Source organism: Mustela nivalis (assembly GCF_964662115.1).
Source record: "Mustela nivalis genome assembly, chromosome: X".
In the NCBI taxonomy this organism is placed as follows: domain Eukaryota; kingdom Metazoa; phylum Chordata; class Mammalia; order Carnivora; family Mustelidae; genus Mustela; species Mustela nivalis.
This window is the reverse complement of record NC_139040.1, coordinates 124,327,621-124,347,353: the sequence shown is the minus strand read 5'-3', so window position 1 is coordinate 124,347,353 and position 19,733 is coordinate 124,327,621. Positions and strand designations below refer to the sequence as shown.

At 48.3% G+C, this 19,733-nt stretch overlaps 1 protein-coding gene across 12 annotated transcripts in view; it reads left to right on the top strand.

Annotated features, from left to right (window-relative positions):
* TLR7 (toll like receptor 7) overlaps nt 1-19,733 on the top strand; it is an 87,126-nt gene that overhangs the window by 15,537 nt on the left and 51,856 nt on the right. For 5 of the 12 annotated variants that reach the window (XM_082717079.1, XM_082717082.1, XM_082717084.1 and 2 more), the window contains exons 3-5: nt 66-4,283; nt 9,233-9,399; nt 11,849-11,981. In XM_082717079.1, the coding sequence (XP_082573205.1) occupies nt 66-3,215 (3,150 nt within the window). In that variant the 3' untranslated portion in view covers nt 3,216-4,283; nt 9,233-9,399; nt 11,849-11,981. Of the gene's footprint in view, nt 1-65; nt 4,869-7,997; nt 8,148-9,232; nt 9,400-11,848; nt 11,982-19,733 lie in introns of all 12 variants that reach the window. The other 7 variants (XM_082717086.1, XM_082717080.1, XM_082717081.1 and 4 more) reach the window with 5 other exon arrangements.

The window sequence follows — 19,733 nt, the reverse complement described above, 5'->3', positions numbered from 1 at the left end:
CTGACTCTTAGTATATTTTAGAACGATTTTGAATGATGGTGATTTGGCCTTTCTTATCCTTGCAGGTGTTTCCAATGTGGACATTGAAGAGACAGCTCTTTATGCTTTTAAACATAATCCTAGTTTCTGAACTCCTTGGAGCTAGATGGTTTCCTAAAACCCTGCCCTGTGATGTCAGTCTGGATCCTCCGAAGGCCCACGTGATTGTGGACTGCACAGACAAGCATTTGACAGAAATCCCCGGAGGTATTCCCACCAATGTCACCAACCTCACCCTCACCATTAACCACATACCCAGCCTCTCTCCAGCCTCCTTCCACCAGCTAGACTATCTGGTAGAGATCGATTTCCGATGCAACTGTATACCTGTTCGACTAGGGCCGAAAGACCATCTGTGCCCCAGGAGGCCACAGATTAAACCCAGAAGCTTTACTAGACTCACTTATTTGAAATCCCTTTATCTAGATGGAAACCAGCTTCTAGAAATACCTGCGGGTCTTCCTCCCAACCTGCAGCTGCTGAGCCTTGAGGCCAACAGTATCTTTTCTATCATGAAAAATAACCTAACAGAACTGACCAACATAGAAAGACTCTACTTGGGCCAAAACTGTTATTTTCGCAACCCTTGTAACGTTTCGTTTTTCATTGAAAAAGATGCTTTCCTGAGTCTGAAAAATCTAAAACTGCTCTCCCTAAAAGCTAACAATATCACCTATGTCCCTACTACTTTGCCATCTACGTTAACGGAACTCTATCTTTATAACAACGCCATTGCAAAAATCCAAAAAGAGGATTTTAATAACCTCCATCAACTGCAGCTTCTTGACCTAAGTGGAAATTGCCCTCGTTGTTACAATGTCCCATTTCCTTGTACACCCTGTGAAAATAATTCTCCCCTCCAGATCCACCCATCGGCTTTCGACGGGCTGACAGAATTACAAGTGTTACGTCTGCACAGTAACTCTCTTCAGCATGTGCCCCAAAGATGGTTTAAAAACATTAAAAAGCTGAAGGAGCTAGATCTTTCCCAAAACTTCTTGGCCAAAGAAATTGGGGATGCCAAGTTTTTGTATCTTCTTCACAACCTTGTCCAGTTGGATCTGTCCTTCAATTATGAACTTCAGGTCTATCGTTCAGCTCTGAATCTGTCAGATGCATTTTCGTCCCTGAAACACCTGAAAGTTTTGCGGATCAAAGGATACGTTTTTAAGGAGCTGAGCAGCCATCATCTGTCCCCGCTACGGAGTCTTTCCAATCTGGAAGTTCTTGATCTTGGCACTAACTTCATAAAAATTGCGGACCTCAGCATATTTGAACAATTCAAAACATTGAAAGTCATAGATCTTTCAATGAATAAAATATCACCTTCAGGAGATTCAAGCGAAGTTGGCTTCTGCTCTAGCACCAGACCTTCTGTAGAAGGTCAAGCACCTCAGGTCCTAGAAACACTGCATTATTTCAGATATGATGAGTATGCAAGGAGTTGCAGGTTCAAAAACAAAGAGACTCCTTCTTTCTTGCCTTTTAATAAAGATTGTTACATGTATGGGCAGACCTTGGACCTAAGTAGAAACAATATATTTTTTATCAAGTCCTCCGATTTTCGGCATCTCTCTTTCCTCAAATGCCTAAATTTGTCAGGAAATACCATTGGCCAAACTCTCAATGGCAGTGAATTTCAGCCTTTAGTGGGCTTGAAGTATTTGGACTTCTCGAACAACCGGCTTGATTTACTCTACTCAACAGCATTCGAGGAGTTGCGCAACCTGGAAGTTCTAGATATTAGCAGTAACAGCCATTACTTTCAATCAGAAGGAATTACTCACATGTTAAACTTTACCAAGAACCTAAAACTTCTGAAGAAACTGATGATGAACAACAATGACATCGCTACCTCCACCAGCAGGACCATGGAGAGCGAGTCTCTTAGAATTCTGGAATTCAGAGGCAATCATTTGGATGTTTTATGGAGAGATGGTGATAACAGATACTTGAAGTTCTTTAAGAATCTGCTGAACCTAGAGGAATTAGACATCTCAGAAAACTCCCTGACATACTTGCCTTCTGAAGTTTTCGATGGCATGCCTCCAAATCTGAAGACTCTCTCCTTGGTCAAAAATGGGCTCAAGTCCTTCAACTGGGAAAGACTCCAACATCTGAAGAATCTAGAAACTTTGGACCTCAGCTACAATGAGCTGAAGACTGTCCCCGACAGATTATACAACTGTTCCAGAAGGCTCAAGAAACTCATTCTTAAGTACAATCAAATCAGGCAACTGACAAAGTACTTTCTACAAGATGCTTTCCAGTTGCGGTATCTGGACCTCAGCTCAAATAAAATCCAGATTATCCAAAAGACCAGCTTTCCCGAAAACGTCCTCAACAATCTGGAGATGTTACTTCTTCATCACAATCGGTTTCTGTGTACCTGTGATGCCGTGTGGTTTGTCTGGTGGGTTAACCACACAGAGGTGACCATTCCTTACTTGGCCACAGATGTGACTTGTGTGGGGCCAGGAGCACACAGGGGCCAGAGTGTAGTTTCCCTGGATCTGTATACCTGTGAGTTAGACCTGACTAACCTGATTCTGTTCTCCCTTTCCCTGTCGGTGGCTCTTTCTCTGATGGTGATTACAACAGCCAACCACCTCTACTTCTGGGATGTGTGGTATAGCTACCATTTCTGTAAGGCCAAGATAAGGGGGTATCGGCATCTGACATCCCTGGATTCTTGCTATGACGCCTTTGTGGTGTATGACACTAAAGATCCCGCGGTGACAGAATGGGTTTTGGATGAACTGGTGGCCAACTTGGAAGACCCGAGAGAGAAACATTTCAATTTATGTCTGGAGGAAAGGGATTGGTTACCCGGGCAGCCAGTTTTGGAAAACCTTTCCCAGAGCATCCAGCTTAGCAAAAAGACGGTGTTTGTGATGACAAACAAGTATGCAAAGACTGAGAACTTCAAGATAGCATTTTATTTGTCCCATCAGAGGCTCATGGATGAAAAAGTGGACGTCATTATCTTGATATTCCTTGAGAAGCCCCTTCAGAAATCCAAGTTCCTCCAGCTCCGGAAGAGGTTGTGTAAGAGTTCTGTCCTTGAGTGGCCAACAAACCCTCAGGCTCAGCCGTACTTCTGGCAGTGTCTGAAAAACGCCCTAGCCACTGACAATCATGGGACCTATAGTCAGGTGTTCAAAGAGACGGTCTAGCCCTTCTTTGCAAAATGGGACTTCCCACCTTACCAAGGAGAAGCTTGACTGCCTAGATTTTCTGATCGATGGCTCACTCAAAGGGTGTTTTCCAATTCTCTAAGACCAGGATGGTCCATACCAGAGAGGAGAGTCACAGCGACCAAGGAATTGGAACAATGGACTTTTTATGTCGCATGCAATCATCTTTCTTATCCCTCTGTGACTCCGTTTGCCCTTGAGCCTCTCCTTTCTGTTCCTGGATAGATGATACTGGGAGAACGGTGGCAAGGAGAGGACACGAGGCTCCGATTCTCCCGTTATTCTCTTGTGATTATGAAATAAACACACAGTCTCAAAGTACGGAGAATTGCACTTACACCCATAACAAGTACTGGTCTGTCTAGAGATATGGTAAAAGGTGCTCAGGGTCTTCGCCTTTGACATTACATTTTTAGTATCTGTGCTGCCAAAGCGAGCACCGCCTATGATATTACAATGTATCAGAGTTAGTGAAATGAAAACACAGTCAATGCCTCACCCCACGGCTTCTGTATCATGCAGCGCCCCCTTCTGTGCAGACCGAGAATTGGCTCCTGACCAGTGGTGGCCTAGGTGCCCCTCTCTCTTTGCCCTTGGGCCTGTTGCTGGGTTCCGTGGGGAGATAGCAAAAAACATCTTTCGTACTGATGGACATAGTCCAGTCACACATGAGAAAATTAAAGTGATCTGGCTTTGCACAAAGTGAGGCTCTTTCCCTTCGAAGATAACTGACCTGCTTAAAGTTGTCACAGACTGAACGTTTGTTCCCTCCCAAATTCAGATGTGAAATCCTAACCCCCACGTGTGATGGTATCAGGGGGTGCGGCCTTTGGAAGGGGATCGGGTCATGAAGAGTGGAGCCCTCAGGGATTCGATCAGTGCCTTATAAGAAGACAGCAGAGACCTCCTTGCTGTGTTCCCACTGTCCGGGTGTGAGGATACAAAGACAGGTCAACAGCCCACCGCTCAGAACACGGCTCTCCCCAGAGCCAGGCGCTGCTGGCACTCTGAGCCAGGATTTTTGTCCTTCAGAACTGTGAGAAATAAGTATGTGTTGTTTAAGTCACCTGGTTTATGATGTTTCCTTACGTAGAAGCCTGAGCGCACTCAGATATTTTTATCTGCTTTGCCAAGTTCTGTGTCCAAAGTAACATTGCCTCATGCAATGGCCTTTCAGACCGCTTTGCTGACTAATACCGTGTATCTGTAATTATCTGCCAGCTTGATTCGTCAACACGAGATGGGTTTGATAGTAAACTCTGCAGGAGGACCCCAGGAACGTTTCTTTACTTAATAAATACAGTTATCGGGCAAGGATGACATTTCTATGGATTCCTTTAAACTGCAGGAAGCAGGTAGGGAGAGGAGAGACCGACGTTTCTGGACCTCAGTGTTCAGAAGGCTGAGGCCTTGAATGCCCGCTTTCCTATTCAAAGGCAGCAACAGAAAGGACTAAGACATACTGAAGACACACACACTTCCAGCTGGGTCTCAAGTCTCAGGAGTTCAACATTTGGAACCTGATTGTTTGGCTTTATTTCATGAGAGGGACTATTTACAGAGGCTGTCTGTGGCCTTTAGAAAATAGTGTGCATGGGTTCAAATCTTGGAGCATTCATTGGGAGACACCGAGTATGTATGAAATGCCAAAGGTTTGACTTTAAGTATAGTTGTAAATACACAGTATATATATATATATATATATATATATATATATATATATATATATATATTCCTTCCAAACAACTCGTAATCGGTAAGGGTTACAAATTCCCAAATCAGTCTCTGGAATGAATAAAGACATAAGCTGCTAGAGCCAACTATTTGACAACATCTTTAACCTTTATTGTACTTAATAGACACCTTTTTTCTTCTTCAGTGAAAACAAACATAATGTCATAAAACTTGGCTCTTGGCCATCATAAAGCTTCTTTGATTAAAACACACCAACACATCAGGCTGAAGCCATTTGGGTGATTTATAAACCATAAAGCACTTGAAGACAGCTTAAACATCTTGTGAAATGGATTAAGAGGAAGGGAAACTGAAGATAATGCATCTTTGAAACCACAACATATTTTGACATGATGTTGTGTCCAGGCTTTGTTGTAGGAAACAACCAGAAGCACATCGACAAACGGTTTTCATCCCAAATTCTTAGTGATCTTGGGTGGTCACTCTTTGGTGAACCTTCAGAGGGCCCTCCATGTGGTTCTCTATGACTGAGGCCACTAAGTCAGGCTACCAGGAGCGCGTGACTGCTGGGTCCCTTCGAAGTTCTGAATGTCCCACTGCTTGGCTCACCCGAAGGGACTCCCGACCGCCCATGAATCCCCCTCCACTGTCAGGGCTCGGCCTCCAGCTCCTTTCCCCACTGGACTTGCCAGGTTGTGTGCTTTCTCCTCAGACACATCCTGTGCCTCGGCCAGACGTGGGATCCACATCGTTGCAGGATCCAATCCAAGGGGTTGGGGGGGGGGGCATTTGGTAGGGCAAGTGTTATGGCTGAGAAAAGACAAAGCAAGCCTTCTGCAGAGGAGAGGGGGGGTGATGAGGGTACTCAGAGCTCCGTTCCTGCATCAGCGTCTCCTGGCCTCATGTTCACATCTGTTTCCTGCTCTGTTTGGACACCCCTAGGTCTAGATGGTCTCTTTAATGTAAACAGAAAGCCTTCCTTGGGGGGAGGCTGTCCCCCTCCCTGCAAACACGCTTTTTATGTACTTCCGCCTTCTCCTCCGAACCAGGATGAATGGCAGAAACAGCACGTGTGCTAAATCTTAGAATGGGGGTGGGGATCAGGTTCAATCTGCCCACCGCCTCTTCTGCACCTGCTGAAGTGAGCAGGTTTACGGAACAGGCCGTGTGAGCCTGTCCGTCCTTGGAACTTTGAGCGCCAGTACTCAAGCGGCGGTCCGTGCATGGGACACACCGCCAGTCGCCTCTGCTAGAAGATTGAGCCCTTGACCCTAAGGCACCCTGGGGGCCACTTGTAGCTTCTGAGGCGCGAAGAGCAGTGTGGGAGGGGAAGTCAAAAAAGGGCTGTGCTTAGGGGAGCCCCAGGACCGAAAATGATCCCCTATCACTGAGGTCACGTGATGCAGGAAACCAGGAGACCAAGTCTCCACCCCAGCAACCAACAGAGAGAAAGGGTCCGCAGGTGCCGATGCGCTTGTGTGGACACAGGCTGGGGGTGCCCCACGCGGGTGGCGGGTGCGGGGACGGCAGGGCGGGCTCAGCCTGTCTGAACTTTTTTCTTTTGCCTCCACCTCCCTCTCAGTTTCCTCTTCGGCTTTGGACTCCACAGCGAGCCTTGGGTAGCGCGCACAAATGAGGAGAAGGAGAGGTGGCTGCGGCTGCGGGCGGGATTCTCCTGCCTGGAAGCCATGGTTCTGTGTGTACCCTTGCGTTCCAACAGATCCCTCTCCCACGCACCCAGAGTAAATCCCCGCCTGCTTCGACCTTCCCCCCGGGGTGGGGGACGGCGGTGGGACTCTCTGTCCCATTCAAATCCTTGTTCTTCCTTATCTCAAATCTCAACCCTTTGAGTTAAGAAACCGGATAAGATCTGGTCCGCTGCCTTTTAAGATTACCTTCATCTCGGATAGTAGTCAATTTCTAACATGTTTGCCATAGGCTTCCAGAGTCGTATTTCTCCACACTTACATGGATCGCTTCTCCCGCCTGGAGATTTATATGAATTAAATGTTTTGGAAGAGCCCCGACTTACGCTGACTGAGGAGGTATGAGTTCTAGTGTCTCACAAGGAGCATGGTCCAGCAACAGTCTGCTGGGATCTGGAAGGAGATTGGAAGTCCTGGTGGCCTCGTGGCCTTAGAGCCCCCCGAGTAGGGCAGGGTGAGGTGGGCAGCAGAGAGCCCGATGCAGGCCTCGATCCCAGAACCCTGGGATCATGCTTAACCAACTGAGCCACCCAAGGGCCCCTATAACCTGCCAAGTATTTTTTTAACACACGGCTCTTTTCCATTAACGTGTCATGATGGATTAATCTGTGAGATAATCAGCTCCCCAGAGCCGGCCACCTAAGTCGACAGAACACAGGAAACATGTTCTGAAATGGAGAGAATGAATCTGAAACAATTTTGTGTTTGGCTCCCATTCCCGAGGGCAAGGCCCCCAAAGGGAATGACAGGGCAAGGGGACAGCGAGGAGGATCTCAGGAAGAACAGCATAGGATGAAGTTCCTGGTCCCCAGACACTGTTATGAAATGTTATGGAGCGCAAGGGAAGGAAGTCACATTTCTTAAGCAGCAAATGCCAATTAATGCTTCATTTATTCCATTAAATCTTCACATTGCCTCTGTGAGGCTGGTGTTAGGAGCTCTGCCTTTAAGGATGGATGGGTTAATACAGAGGGGTGTGGTCAGCTACCTGAGGTCACAGAGGACAGAAATGGTTCCAGCCCAAACCCACCCAGCTCTGTCCCACCAGCTCGATTGGTTTCCCAGTGTTACTGGGGGCCACAATCACCTAAGGAGCTTGGAAACCATGTAGATTCCAGGCCTCCACACCAGCGAGCCGGATCTCTGGGGCCCAGGAGTCTACATTCTAGAACTAGCCCAGGTGCCTCTCCCCAGCTGGTCCACAGGGCCAAGTTTGGGAAGGACTGCAGCTTCCTCTGGGACACCCAGGGTGGTTAATAGACGGGTCTCTTCAGCAAGGAAAGCCTGGGTTCCCCCAGGTGTGCTCAGTTTCTCTTTCTCCTTCCACGTATAACTCTCCGCGCTCTTACCCCACTGCCAGCGAGTGGAGCTGCGCTTAAATCGCAACACCCCCGCCCCCGCACTGGATTTGGAGGGATATACTTTATTTACATGGCGTTGGCTGCTCTGTTTGAGGCTAAAATGTGAAGACAATTTGGACAAGAACACTGACATATTTGGGTAGAGACGGGTAAGTGGCCAACTGGATTCACAGTCCCGTAAGTCCTGACAAATAGAGCTGCTTATAATCACAATTTAAAGGGCGCTTTGCTAGAATTTGCCTAGTATCTGACCGAATTCATGGTTCTGCGGATACGGTGCAGAGCGCCACCTAGCGGAACCTCATGGCTGTCGATACTCATTTCCTGAGACCCTTGGCTGGGTCTCCAAAGTGAGGTGTGGGAAGAAAATGCAAAAATAGATACCATCTTTTCAAAAGTGTGTATGTGGCTATTTCATCAGATACCCATTGCATTAATACGGAAATATATCGGGACATATGTTAAATGTTGTTTATTGGTGAGAGGACAGTATAAAAAATGTTGAAGACCATAGATAATCAGATCTTGGTTTTGAGCATTTATTTCCATTGCTTTGGCTTGGTGTCTCAAGATGGAGGGGTCATGCATTTCCCTAATGTTAACCCTGGGGTTTAAGCAAATATCGAATCCCTCTTAGTATGTCTCTGGCTCTCCCACTCAGCTTCCCTTGCTGAACACCCCTCACTCATATCCTGAAAATCTAACCCGTAACCGTGGTCTCCTGCCGTCACACTCAAGCCCGCTGGTCCGTAAATGGTAGCTTTGAAGTCTGCTGGGATCTGATAGTTTAAAAGTTAGTGGTCTTTTTCATCCTACTGAACTGTGAGTTCAGGAACATTCCCTGGGTGGGCACAAGGCTCAGGTGCCCCATGCTCCCTTCCCGCAAAGTTAACCAAGTCAAAGATGATAGAATGCTTTACACGCTTATCGCTATATGGTTTATATACATTCATATGTATGTGTGGTTTTGTGTGTGTATGTTTGTGTTTATGTGTGTATACGTGTGTTACTAGATTTGCTAAGTCTAAATACTACATAGGTTCGTTGTAAAACTAAGTGATAGAACCCATGAAAAGTACTCGACATGGGGTGTCATGTTTATCAAGTGCTCCGTAAATATTAGCTTATATTATTATTTTTATCTTATTACTTTAGATATAGGATTGATTTTATATTCTCGAACGGTGAATATATATATGTATTTTAAAAGATTTTATTTATTTATTTGACACAGACAAGAGATCACAAGTAGGCAGAGAGGCAGGCAAAGAAAGAGGAGGAAGCAGACTCCCTGCTGAGCAGAGAGCCCGATGCGGGGCTCGATCCCAGGACCCTGGGATCATGACCTGAGCCGAAGGCAGAGGCTTTAACCCACTGAGCCACCCAGGCGCCCCTTGAACGGTGAATATTTTTAATCTTTTAAAACACACAGTGTCCGAGAATTTTCTCCTACAAACCATTTCTGCTCAACATTTCATGTGCTATATTCATATACTGTTTTAAAATTTTTTCATGTAAGGAATGACACTCAATTTGTTCACCCTTCCCTTCATTACCTAGTCTCAATCACTGTGTGGTCGACTCTTGTTTTCTTTGGCTGTAAAGCCATCAGACTTTCCAGAAATGTCTCAGATACCCAGACCTCATTTCTGTGGGCTTTTTTTCAAATATAATTTCTCATTTTCCATAATCTTCTATCTAACCATGAGAATGCTGACCACTTCCTGCTTAAAATTTCTTTGAGGAAAGTCCCTTTTTGTTGATCCAAGTTCCTATATTTCCCCAGTTCTGCTTTTTCCTATGATCCTACAAGAAGAAAAGAAAATCCAAACGTATGAAGTAGTTCCAAATGTTGGTTTGCATGAAACCATGTGATGGTTCTTTTTTTTCCATTTTAAAGATTTTATTTATTTATTTGAGAGAGTGAGCAGGACCAGAGGGGCAGAAGCAGAGGGCAGAGGGAGAAAGGAAGAAGCAGACTCCCTACTGAGTGGGGAGCCCAACGTGGGGCTCAATCCCAGGACCCTGGGATCAAGACGTGAACCAAAGGCAGACACTTAACAGACTGAGCCACCCAGATCCCCCAACCCTGTGATGGTCCTTATCTATAAGAATCAGAATTGAATTCTGATATGTGCCCTAACTCTGGGCATAATTTCATCTTCATTGTCACACTGGAGTTTACATTTTTCCTCATCGTCTGTTCTCATGAAACTTCATTCAAAAAAACCTTTTTAAGAGAGGCCATTTCAAGGTTTATAACCAAAAGTATAAAGTGCTTTCTTCTGAGGATGCAATGTGCAGGGTTTAATCTCTCCCGAAGAGGGGCTGGTCACCCACGGTGAATCACGCCCAGCCTCGGTGAAGCTCGCTTGGCCGATTCGAATCCCACCCAGGAAGTCTGCAGGTTTCAGAACCACAGGTGTCTGAGGGACCAGGTCATTGACCTCTCTCGGCAGCTGAGCAAGTCACACGCGTGCCAGGTGGGGCTCAGATCCAGCGCATGTCAAATGCGATGCCCAGTTGAGTCGACCCACCCAGGTACAGGTAGAAAGACAGAAATGCAAGTCTTCAGTCCAGAGCGTGGGCTCCTCACCATACAGGGCTAACTCGGGGCAGCGGAAGCGAAGATGGGGTACACTCTCCTTATGGGCAGATGGTCCCAAGAGAAGAAGAGCTGGGAGACAGGAGCAAACAGGAGCGGTGACCATTCCCCGCTGCGGCCACCGTGACAAGTCACTCTGTTGGCCGTGGGAAGCATAAGAATCGCTGCGGTTCTGATTGGCATTTCTCTGATGATTACTGATGCTGAGCACCTTTTCATAGATGTGTTGGCTCTTTGTGTTTCCTTTTTGGAAAAATGTCTCGTCAGTTCCTTTGCCCATTTTTTGAAATTGGGTTTTCTTTTGTTTCGTTGTGGGTGTTTGTGTTTGGTTTCTTGCTGTTGAACTGCATGAGTTCCTAAGTATTGTAAATATTGACCCCTAATCAGATTTGTGGTTTACAGAAGTTTTCTCCCATTCTGTAGGCTGCCTTTTTAATTTCGTTGCCGGTTTCCTTTGCTGGGCAGAAGCTTTTTCGTTTGACGGGCTCCTACTTCTTGATTTTTGCTCTTGTTGCCTGTGATTTGGGCTAAAAAAAAAAAAAAAATCATTGCCAAGACCAATGTCGAGGAGCTTTCCCCCTATGTTTCCTTTAAGGAGTTTTGTGGTTTCGGTTGTTATGCTGAAGTCTTCAGTCCACGCCCACACACAGGTGAGAGGTGACTCTGTCCCATCAATCACGAGGGTTGCAACCATGGAGATTCTCAGGCTGGGGACCATACCAGGATATCTCAGCAGGAAGGACATACTTATTGGGAGATTTAGATATTGACGCCCCTGCCTGTCACAGTAGGTTCTTAACCATGGTTGCACCGTGAAATTACCCAGGGAGCTTGAAAAACCCCCCATGCCTGGGCCCCACGTACACGGATTGTGATTGAATCGGTCTGGGGCATAGCCAGGGCTTTCACAGGAGAAGTTGAACAACCTGTTCTCAGACTTGAACGTGCATCAGATTCACCTGAGGGTCTTCTGAACACTCGCTGCTGGCAGGTCCCAGATCAGTTTCTGATTCAGTAGGACTGGAGTTGAGCCCGAAAATTTGCATCTCTAACAAGCCGGACCCACGTAATGCGGAATGCTGCCGGGCTGGAAACCGCACTTTGAAAACCCAGGGCTCCTGGGTCAATACATTTGAGTCCTGACATCTGCATTTTAAGTAGAGCCGGATGATCCCCGAAGGAGTGCTATAAAGACCAGTCTTTGCAAAACCGTCCCCGGGACACTGTTTACATCTACTGCTTTAGGTACTGAGATGAGGAGGCCGGGAGACCGCGTCACTGAGAATGTCTCCTTTCCTTTGCCTTCACCCGTCTTCCTTTGTTCCCATCCAAGCTGACTTTCGGCTCCGTGCACGTTGCCTTGGGGGACATGTGCAGGGTAAGTTATTTGGATTTTGTCTTTAGGGGCCTACTGGTCTTCGGGGATCATAAGGGGGTTTGGGGAGGTAAAGCGACGCGAGGACATCTGGGTCTCCAAGAAGGGCGCAGGGGAAAGGCTGCTTCTCCACCCTTTTTGAAGAGGGAAGAGACTGGACGGGCCAGGGAGGCCCGTTGTTGGTGCTGAGAAAAGAGGGAATATGCCAGCTTTATGTGCAAAATGACTATGAAATGGATGGCATGCACGTGTGCACACACACCCACCCCCCCAACTCTGAAACCACCGCATCAGACCCGGGAACTGCGTGCACAAGCCCTGGGAGGCAAGGCTCACCCAGGCTTCTCGAAGGATGAGTTAGGTTTGGGGAGAGTCAGGTAGGGAGAAGCTCGGAGATGGAAAAGAAACCGAGTCCTAGAAAATCAGTGTTTCTTTCCGCACGTCGCAGTGGGCAGACCGACACGCCTCGTACACTAGCCACGCGTTCAATACTTAAGCGTTTCCCACCTGGCTGCATTTCCTACCTAACCTGGTTTTTTTTTTCTCAAAAATCAAACTCAGTAAGTAGACTTAGAATATACACTGGGAAGTCGGAGCTTTATTTCATATCGCTCAAAATGTATAAATTTAAGCCTTCTCTAGCTCATCGCTTCGTTAAAATCCTCTATCTACTCCCAAATGGGGGGAGCAGAAGTTTATGGTTTTGTAGCGTTTGCTTTTCTTAAATCTTAAACCCTTTTGACACCCATTGGTCAAATCGTGAACGACAATTCTTTCTGTTTAGAAACTTGGGTTGGCGTCACGAAAACTGCCCCCAAACTAGGAATAAAGACTATATACACAAGCAGATTTGTATTAACTTTCACAACGATTTAAATTTTCATACTCCTGTATACATTATCACACACAAACGGCCGGTCGGGTCCTGCTAGTCAGAAGTCCGAAAGAGTGGGCTGGGAGCACCACCTGGTGGCAGGATGGTTATTAACACCTTCGCCCTTGGCTGGACCTTCCAGAATTTCTGACCTGAGCCTCCAACCTAACAGGCTGTTCTCCAGTTTTCAGCGTGCCCTCCTATTTGAATTAATGGATTATTCCCCAAATCTCCTCGCATGTTTTCAGGCTCTGGTATTGAGCCCTTCCCCCCAGCAGATGCTCTCGCCCCCGAGTATCCGACCTCACCTCCTGCATCCCAAAGACACCGGGGACTCCCCGCCGTGCACTAGTTCCAAGGCCCTCCCCTCCACACCACAATGTTTATTGTCACGGTCTTCCACACCACTGCACAAAAACGAGGTTCTGCACCCCCCAAAAGAGCCCATCCACCAAGATCCGTATACTATTCCTCAAGGAGAGATGGGCCTCCCTTAGGGGTTCCTTCCCCTTGGAAAGTGAAAACCCCACCCAACCTTCTCAGGGCTCCTTGCCTTTTGCGGACTTGGAAAACCTGTTCCATCAGGAATAGCCTGTGAGCTGTACAAACACGCTTTTCCATTTCCGGGTTTCACCTCCCCGGAACATGGTTCTGTTACTTTCCTTCCAAAGATGTTTGCTGTGGCATTGTTTGTAATTGAAAAAAAAAAAAAAAAAAAAAATGAGGACTAACCCAGATGTCAATCAATGGGAGGTTCTTTAAGTAAATGGGAGGTCCCTTAAGTAAAACCTTACAGCTGTACGATGCGCACAGCAGAGCCATTACAAATCAGAATAAGACGGATCTACAAATTCAATACAAGGCTGGGTGGAAACGGTCCAGAGCGGCACTTGTCTGATCCCATTTTTCCAAAAGCATTGTTCGTAGCGCCAGGTCAGTATACACAGAATATCTTTAAGATCACATACCCTGTTGTTAATACTGGTTCTTTTTGACAGGTGGAATTTGAAGGGTGTTCAGCCTCTATGGTATACATTCCCGAATTGCAATGTTTAGAAGTAGGTGGGAATCTTAGAATCAGGAAAGATTTATATATTTTTAAAACTGGCCCATATTTTTTAAATGGCCCTTAATTTTCCTGATCTAATGCTCTGAGTTTCCCTCCTGGTGTCCCCACCGTTTATCCACAGATAGGGGCACGGGACAGCATTGGCTGAAAGAAGCGGTGCTCGGCCTCCGAAGGCTGACCGTGGAAACTGGGCCTGGGAAAATGGAGCGTAGGGCAGGGCGTGACAGGTGCCCAGAGCTCTCGGATCATGTGGGCAAATTACTGAACCTCTGCAAGCCTGCTTCCTCCTCTGAAAGCGGAAACCATAATCCCCAAGACAGCTGAGTGTGGGCTGGAAATGGGAACGGCCCTGGAGGGGTGCCTGGGATACCAGGTCTGAGAATACCGAGGGAGAATTGGATAGAGATGGGCTCTAGATGGCAGAGAAGCTCGCATCGCCGCTCCCGGGGCCGTGCTGCTGTTGCTCATGGCGCTCTGGCTGAGGTTCTAGAAGCTTCTGCAGTGTGCTGGGCTCCTTGCTGTGTGGGCCAGGTGACGGGGTCTGATGGCATCCCCCGCTACTGGGAAACCCCTTCAAGCTTGGCTTTTGATTCTTCTGCTCTCAAAACCACTTTGTCGAATGTTGCTGGTCATCTTGTGTTTCAACATTAGACAACTTTTTATAGGTCCCTGGAATCCTTTCTGTTGTCGGAATATCCAGTAGTGGCACAGTTCTGGAGCCAGAGTCACCTGACTTTTTTAACCTCTTGGTGCTTTAGTTCCCTCTGATATAAACTGAGCACAGCCACAGTCCCTCCATCAGGGATCCTGGGAGTGGCGAGTAAGTTCGGAAGGGCCGGTCCTGCCACAGAGTGAGCCCTCCTGAGGGTCAGCTGCGGCTGGGGAGCCCTTGCTTTCTTCTCCGACTCTCCATCCCTCTCTCCCTTTATTCCAGAAACATCCGCCGAGCTTGCCACTATGCAAGGAGGGTACAACATTGGCGTTTCTGCCCTCAGAGACCCGCTGATGAGAGTTCTGCCCTCCCTGGTCAGTGAATGCCAGATAAGAGTTCGAAAAAGGGAAACAGGACGGCCTGACCCTTTGGGAGTTCAGAGCATGAGGCCTTGCCTGGCGTGGACACGAGGGGGGGGGGGCTGGGTGAAGCTGTGTGGGTGTGATGTTTAGAGGAGGCCACTCCGAGCTGATGAAGTCCAAACTGCGTCTTGGAGGAATCCCAGAAGGGTGACATGGGGGCGGTGTGCGTGGCACTTGGGAGGGGAGTCGGAGGACTAAGGACTAGGTCAGGAGGCGCTTGCCCCTGGGGAGCTGGAAGGGGCAACCCACCCCGCCATCTGTTTTGGATCTGTGGACCCGCCCTCGGCTTCCCCCACTCCCCCCACCCCCACAATGGCTCTGCAGTACAAGTTGTACGGCTGTAACATTTTACTTACTGGAGCTCTATCCATCAACATTTCCGTTCGTCCTAATTTTTTTTCTAAATTACAAAGTCACGACTAGCATATTTGGATGGGAAACAACACAGCGCCGATGTCCGCACTTTCTGCCTGTGCTTGTCTTTGGAAAAAGTTTTGTTGCCTTGTCTCAAGTGGGAACATTCACCTTGTACTTGATCTGTCTCTACGACCCGTATGCATATACAGAGAATCTGAACCTAGCTCAGTTTATAGAGTCCTTTTTCTTTGTAGCATTTAAATACATCTTGTACTTTAGACTGGCTGTGAATTTCTGTAATAGTTGCAAAAAGAGCACAGAGAGTCCCCGTAGAACCCCCACCTGGGTTCCCCTGTTGTTAGCATCTTCTAGGACTATGCTACATTTCTTTTTTTTTTTTTTTTTTTTAAAGATTTTATTTATTTATTTGACAGACAGAGATTGTAAGTAGGCAGAGAGGCAGGCAGAGAGAGAGGAGAAGCAGGCTCCCTGCTGAGCAGAGAGCCCGATGTGGGACTCGATCCCAGGACCCTGAGATCATGACCTGAGCCGAAGGCAGCGGCTTAACCACTGAGCCACCCAGGCGCCCTACATTTCTTGACACAGTATTATTAGTGAACTTTCTTCGGGTTCCATTAGTTTTCCCCTAGTGCTCAGAGTACCTTATGACATGTAGTCGGCCTGTCTCCTTAGGCTGCTATGAGCTGCGACAGTCCCTTGTTTTCCTTGTTTTGGATGACCTTGGCAGTTCTGCAGATCACTGGTCAGGGATTTTGTAGAGTAGCCCTCCGTTTGGGTTTTTCCGATGTTTTTCTCCTGATGAGACTGGGGTTATGGGTTTTGAGGAGGGAGAGCCACAGAGGTGAAGTGCCCTGCTTGACGCATCGTATCAGGGATACCTGCTAGCAGTGAACTTAGTTTTCCGTTTGTCCGTCAGTTTCTATTAAGCTAAATATGGGTTCCCACTGACGTGTCTAAGCAACCCAGGGCCACGTTCTGTCCTTCCCAACCCTCCTCACCCCTCGCCCGCCATAAGCTCTATTTTCGACCGAGCCCCTTTATATCTTAACTTTCTGAAGCACCCCCCCCACCCCTGGCCACGCCCCTCCTTACTCACAGATAAGATGGCTAAGGCTTGAAGTTTTACAAGCTACACACACCTTCCCATGTGACCGCGGGCTCAAGGGAACAATCGCACAGGATGGTTTCGCTCCATCACTCTCAAGTCCCTCAACTGTGGCGCATCTGTGCAGGCTGCCGCCCCACCCCCCCGCTCTGTCCCCACCACCTGACCTTAAAGCCCCCTGCTGTGTCAGCCAGCTCTCACTCCCCTCAGAAGCCTTTCCCTTCACGATGCTGTGGGGTTTAGAGCAAACCAGGGCAGCCTTGTCAAGCCCCCTCTGCCTCCGTGCTCCCCACTGCTCTCGGCTCTAGGGTAGTCTAGACACTGCCATTTCTCCTGATTCTAGCTGGGGTATCAGGAGGAGGCTCCCCCTCTTCCTGGTTCCCAGAATTTATCTGGGGCTTCTGAGTTTCCTCCTGGTCTTCACACAGGCCAGGCCCTTGTCTGAGAGCCAGCTGGCATCTCTCGCCCTCTCTGTCTTGCTCCTCTCTGACCATCTCCCCCTCTTAAACCTTATCCAGGGAGAGGAAATACCATTTTAGGTGTATGTATTTCGAACATCTAGAACTCGACTGCAACTTTCTTGGGTCCTGTGACACCGACCCTTCCCTGACGCAGTGACTGCCTCAGAGCCCCCTTCCCACCAGAGGAAGGTCTGGGGATTGGGGGAGGGGACTCTCACTGGTAAACGTCTTACGAGGCCTTTCTGTTTCCCTAATCCCCCTTTGGCCTGGGAACGCCTGTCAGCACCTAAATTGGCTTTGGCGGACCAGGAGCAGCCAGAACGAACGTCAGCGTGCCCGCAGTGCGTCAGTGGAGGGGGAAGTTTTATGATGTGGATGAGGTATTAGAACACAGAGTTAGCGGGAGCTGGAAAACTCACCCTCATCCTCTTCGCGAAACATGGACAGAAGGCTTGATCATGTCTGGCTTTTCACTTAGGACATTTGCGAAGGGAGAAGTTGAAAGCGCACAGAGCAGAAGTGGGGTGGTGGGTTCCCATACTCTTCTCTACCACTACTGCCCTCTTGACCTTGGCCTTCAGTTCCCACATCCCTGAAATAAGGTGGCCCTTCCAGCTCTCAAGTGCAATGGCTTTTTGTGGTGTCTTGGCCCATTATTTGAGACAGTGGCTTCAGGAAACACAGGAATGGGTTGCAACGAATGGAAACACCCAGGTTTTCAGATAGTTGGTCTGCAACCTGGGACTGCCTCAAAAAGGGAATTTGCAGAGGACTGCAAGACCTTGCCTTGGCCCTGCTTGTGCAGTCAGACATGCTGTTGAAAGGAGACAGTCCTATTCATGATGCTGAAATAGGCTTCAATTTGTTTAGCTGAACCATCATGTACAGTTGCACAGGTTGTCCACTGCTCAAGAGTAGTTGGCGATATTGCCAAGTGAGGCTGTAATCCAGCCCTCCTTCTTCATACCTAGCTCTCTGCTCTGATCGGGGGCTACATAAGCCACAGGAAGTATGCCTTCAGCTAACTTTTTCATCCAGAGGGCTGCCATTTTCTCATGGATTTTGAAGTTTTTGTATAGACTAGCGCTTTAAGCTTTTGTTTAAAATGAGAAATAACGGGCACCTGGGTAGCTCAGTTGGTTAAGCAACAGCCTTCTGCTCAGGTCATGATCCTGGAATCCCAGGATCGAGTCCCACATCGGGCTCCCAGCACCATGGGGAGTCTGCTTCTCCCTCTGACCTTTTCCCTTCTCATGCTCGCTCTCTCTCAAATAAATAAAATCTTTTTAAAAAATAAATAAATAAAAGGAGAAATAATGTACAAATGGTGAAAAACTGGTGGGGAATGAGCCTAACGGGCTAACAGAGTGCTCTGGAGGGTAGGTTAAGGGGCTCGGAAGTAAGGGAAGAATGGGGAATAGGAAGTAGGGGAAAAGCTATGGAATTGTGGGAACAGGTGCGGGAGGACCAGGAGCTGGACAGCAGCTGCTACCTGCAGCCGAGTCCTGTGGCCCACATCACCTGTGTCTGTGCTGACCAGGGAGGGGCCGCGGGCCTGGAGGGACCTTAGGAAGCTGACTGGGGCTCCCAGACACGGGCCCGCAGCAGCCATGCCCTCAGGAGCTCTGCACCTCAATCTCAAGCCAGGATGGACTCACATCGGATGCGGTTTTGTGTAGAGGAATCCTCTCATGCATTCCTTCATCTAAATCTATTGCTTAAGAAGCGGTTCTTTCCTATGACTCCTTCCACGGTAGCTTTTCTGTTCTCCATGTTGAATTTTTTTTGGACACACAACTGATGGCAGGTTCCTGGGGCTGTCCTAGGTCCTGAGCCCTCTTCAGGGCTCCACGGGAATCCCTGTGTGGCTGGCCTGCATGTGGGAGAAGCCGCCCGCTGCCCTGTGAATGCTCGGCAGCCCACTGAGGCCGGAGGAAAGGAGCACGGCTAGCACCCTACCCGTGGCTCCCCGGGCCCGCTGTGGGCCACAGCCCAGGGGAGCGAGAGGGGCAGGGCAGGGAGAGCAGGGCTGGCTACTGAGGGCCAAGTGTGAGGCTCAAGTAGAGGGCCGGCTCACTCTGGCCTCTTTCTGCATGGGACTAGGCTTCTGGTTTGCAGTGATCATCCTGCCTCAGTGTCAATGTCATTGCCCTCTTTCATGGTTACTGGTTGCGTGGAAACACCTGAGAAGGTTCACTTGATTTGAATAAGTGGCCCAGGTTCCTAAGCTTGCCTGGCACAGCACCGACTAGACTGTGAGCGTCACCCCACCATGTGCCGGGCTTGGTGGGAGCCCAGCTGACTGGCCAGTGATCGGCTGACCCTTTGTGGCTGGGGAGCCACGGTGTGTGTGTCTGTCTTTTCTAGAAAGGCTGGCCAGCAGTCCAGCCTGAAGTTCAGCCCACTTGTTCAGCCCTACTGGCAATCCTTTTTACTTCTTTTTTTTTTTTTTAATTTAAGATTTTATTGATTTATTTGAGAGAGAAAGTGAATGACAGCGCACATGTCGGGGCAGAGGGGGGCAGAGGGAGAGGGAGAGGCAGGCTTCCTGCTGAGCAGGGAGCCCAAGGCTGTACTCGACCCAGGACCCCGAGATCATGACCTGAGCCAAAGGCAGGCGCTTAACTGACTGAACCACTCAGGCGACCCTTTACTTACTTTTTAAAACTTCATTTTTGACCAAATTGTTCGAGGGAAACCAAGAGACTGGTAGCAGGTAGATGAGATCTCTGAGCTCACTATCATGAAGGCTTCTGGGGGGCCCATGAAGCCACAGGGTGTGTTCCCTTGGGGG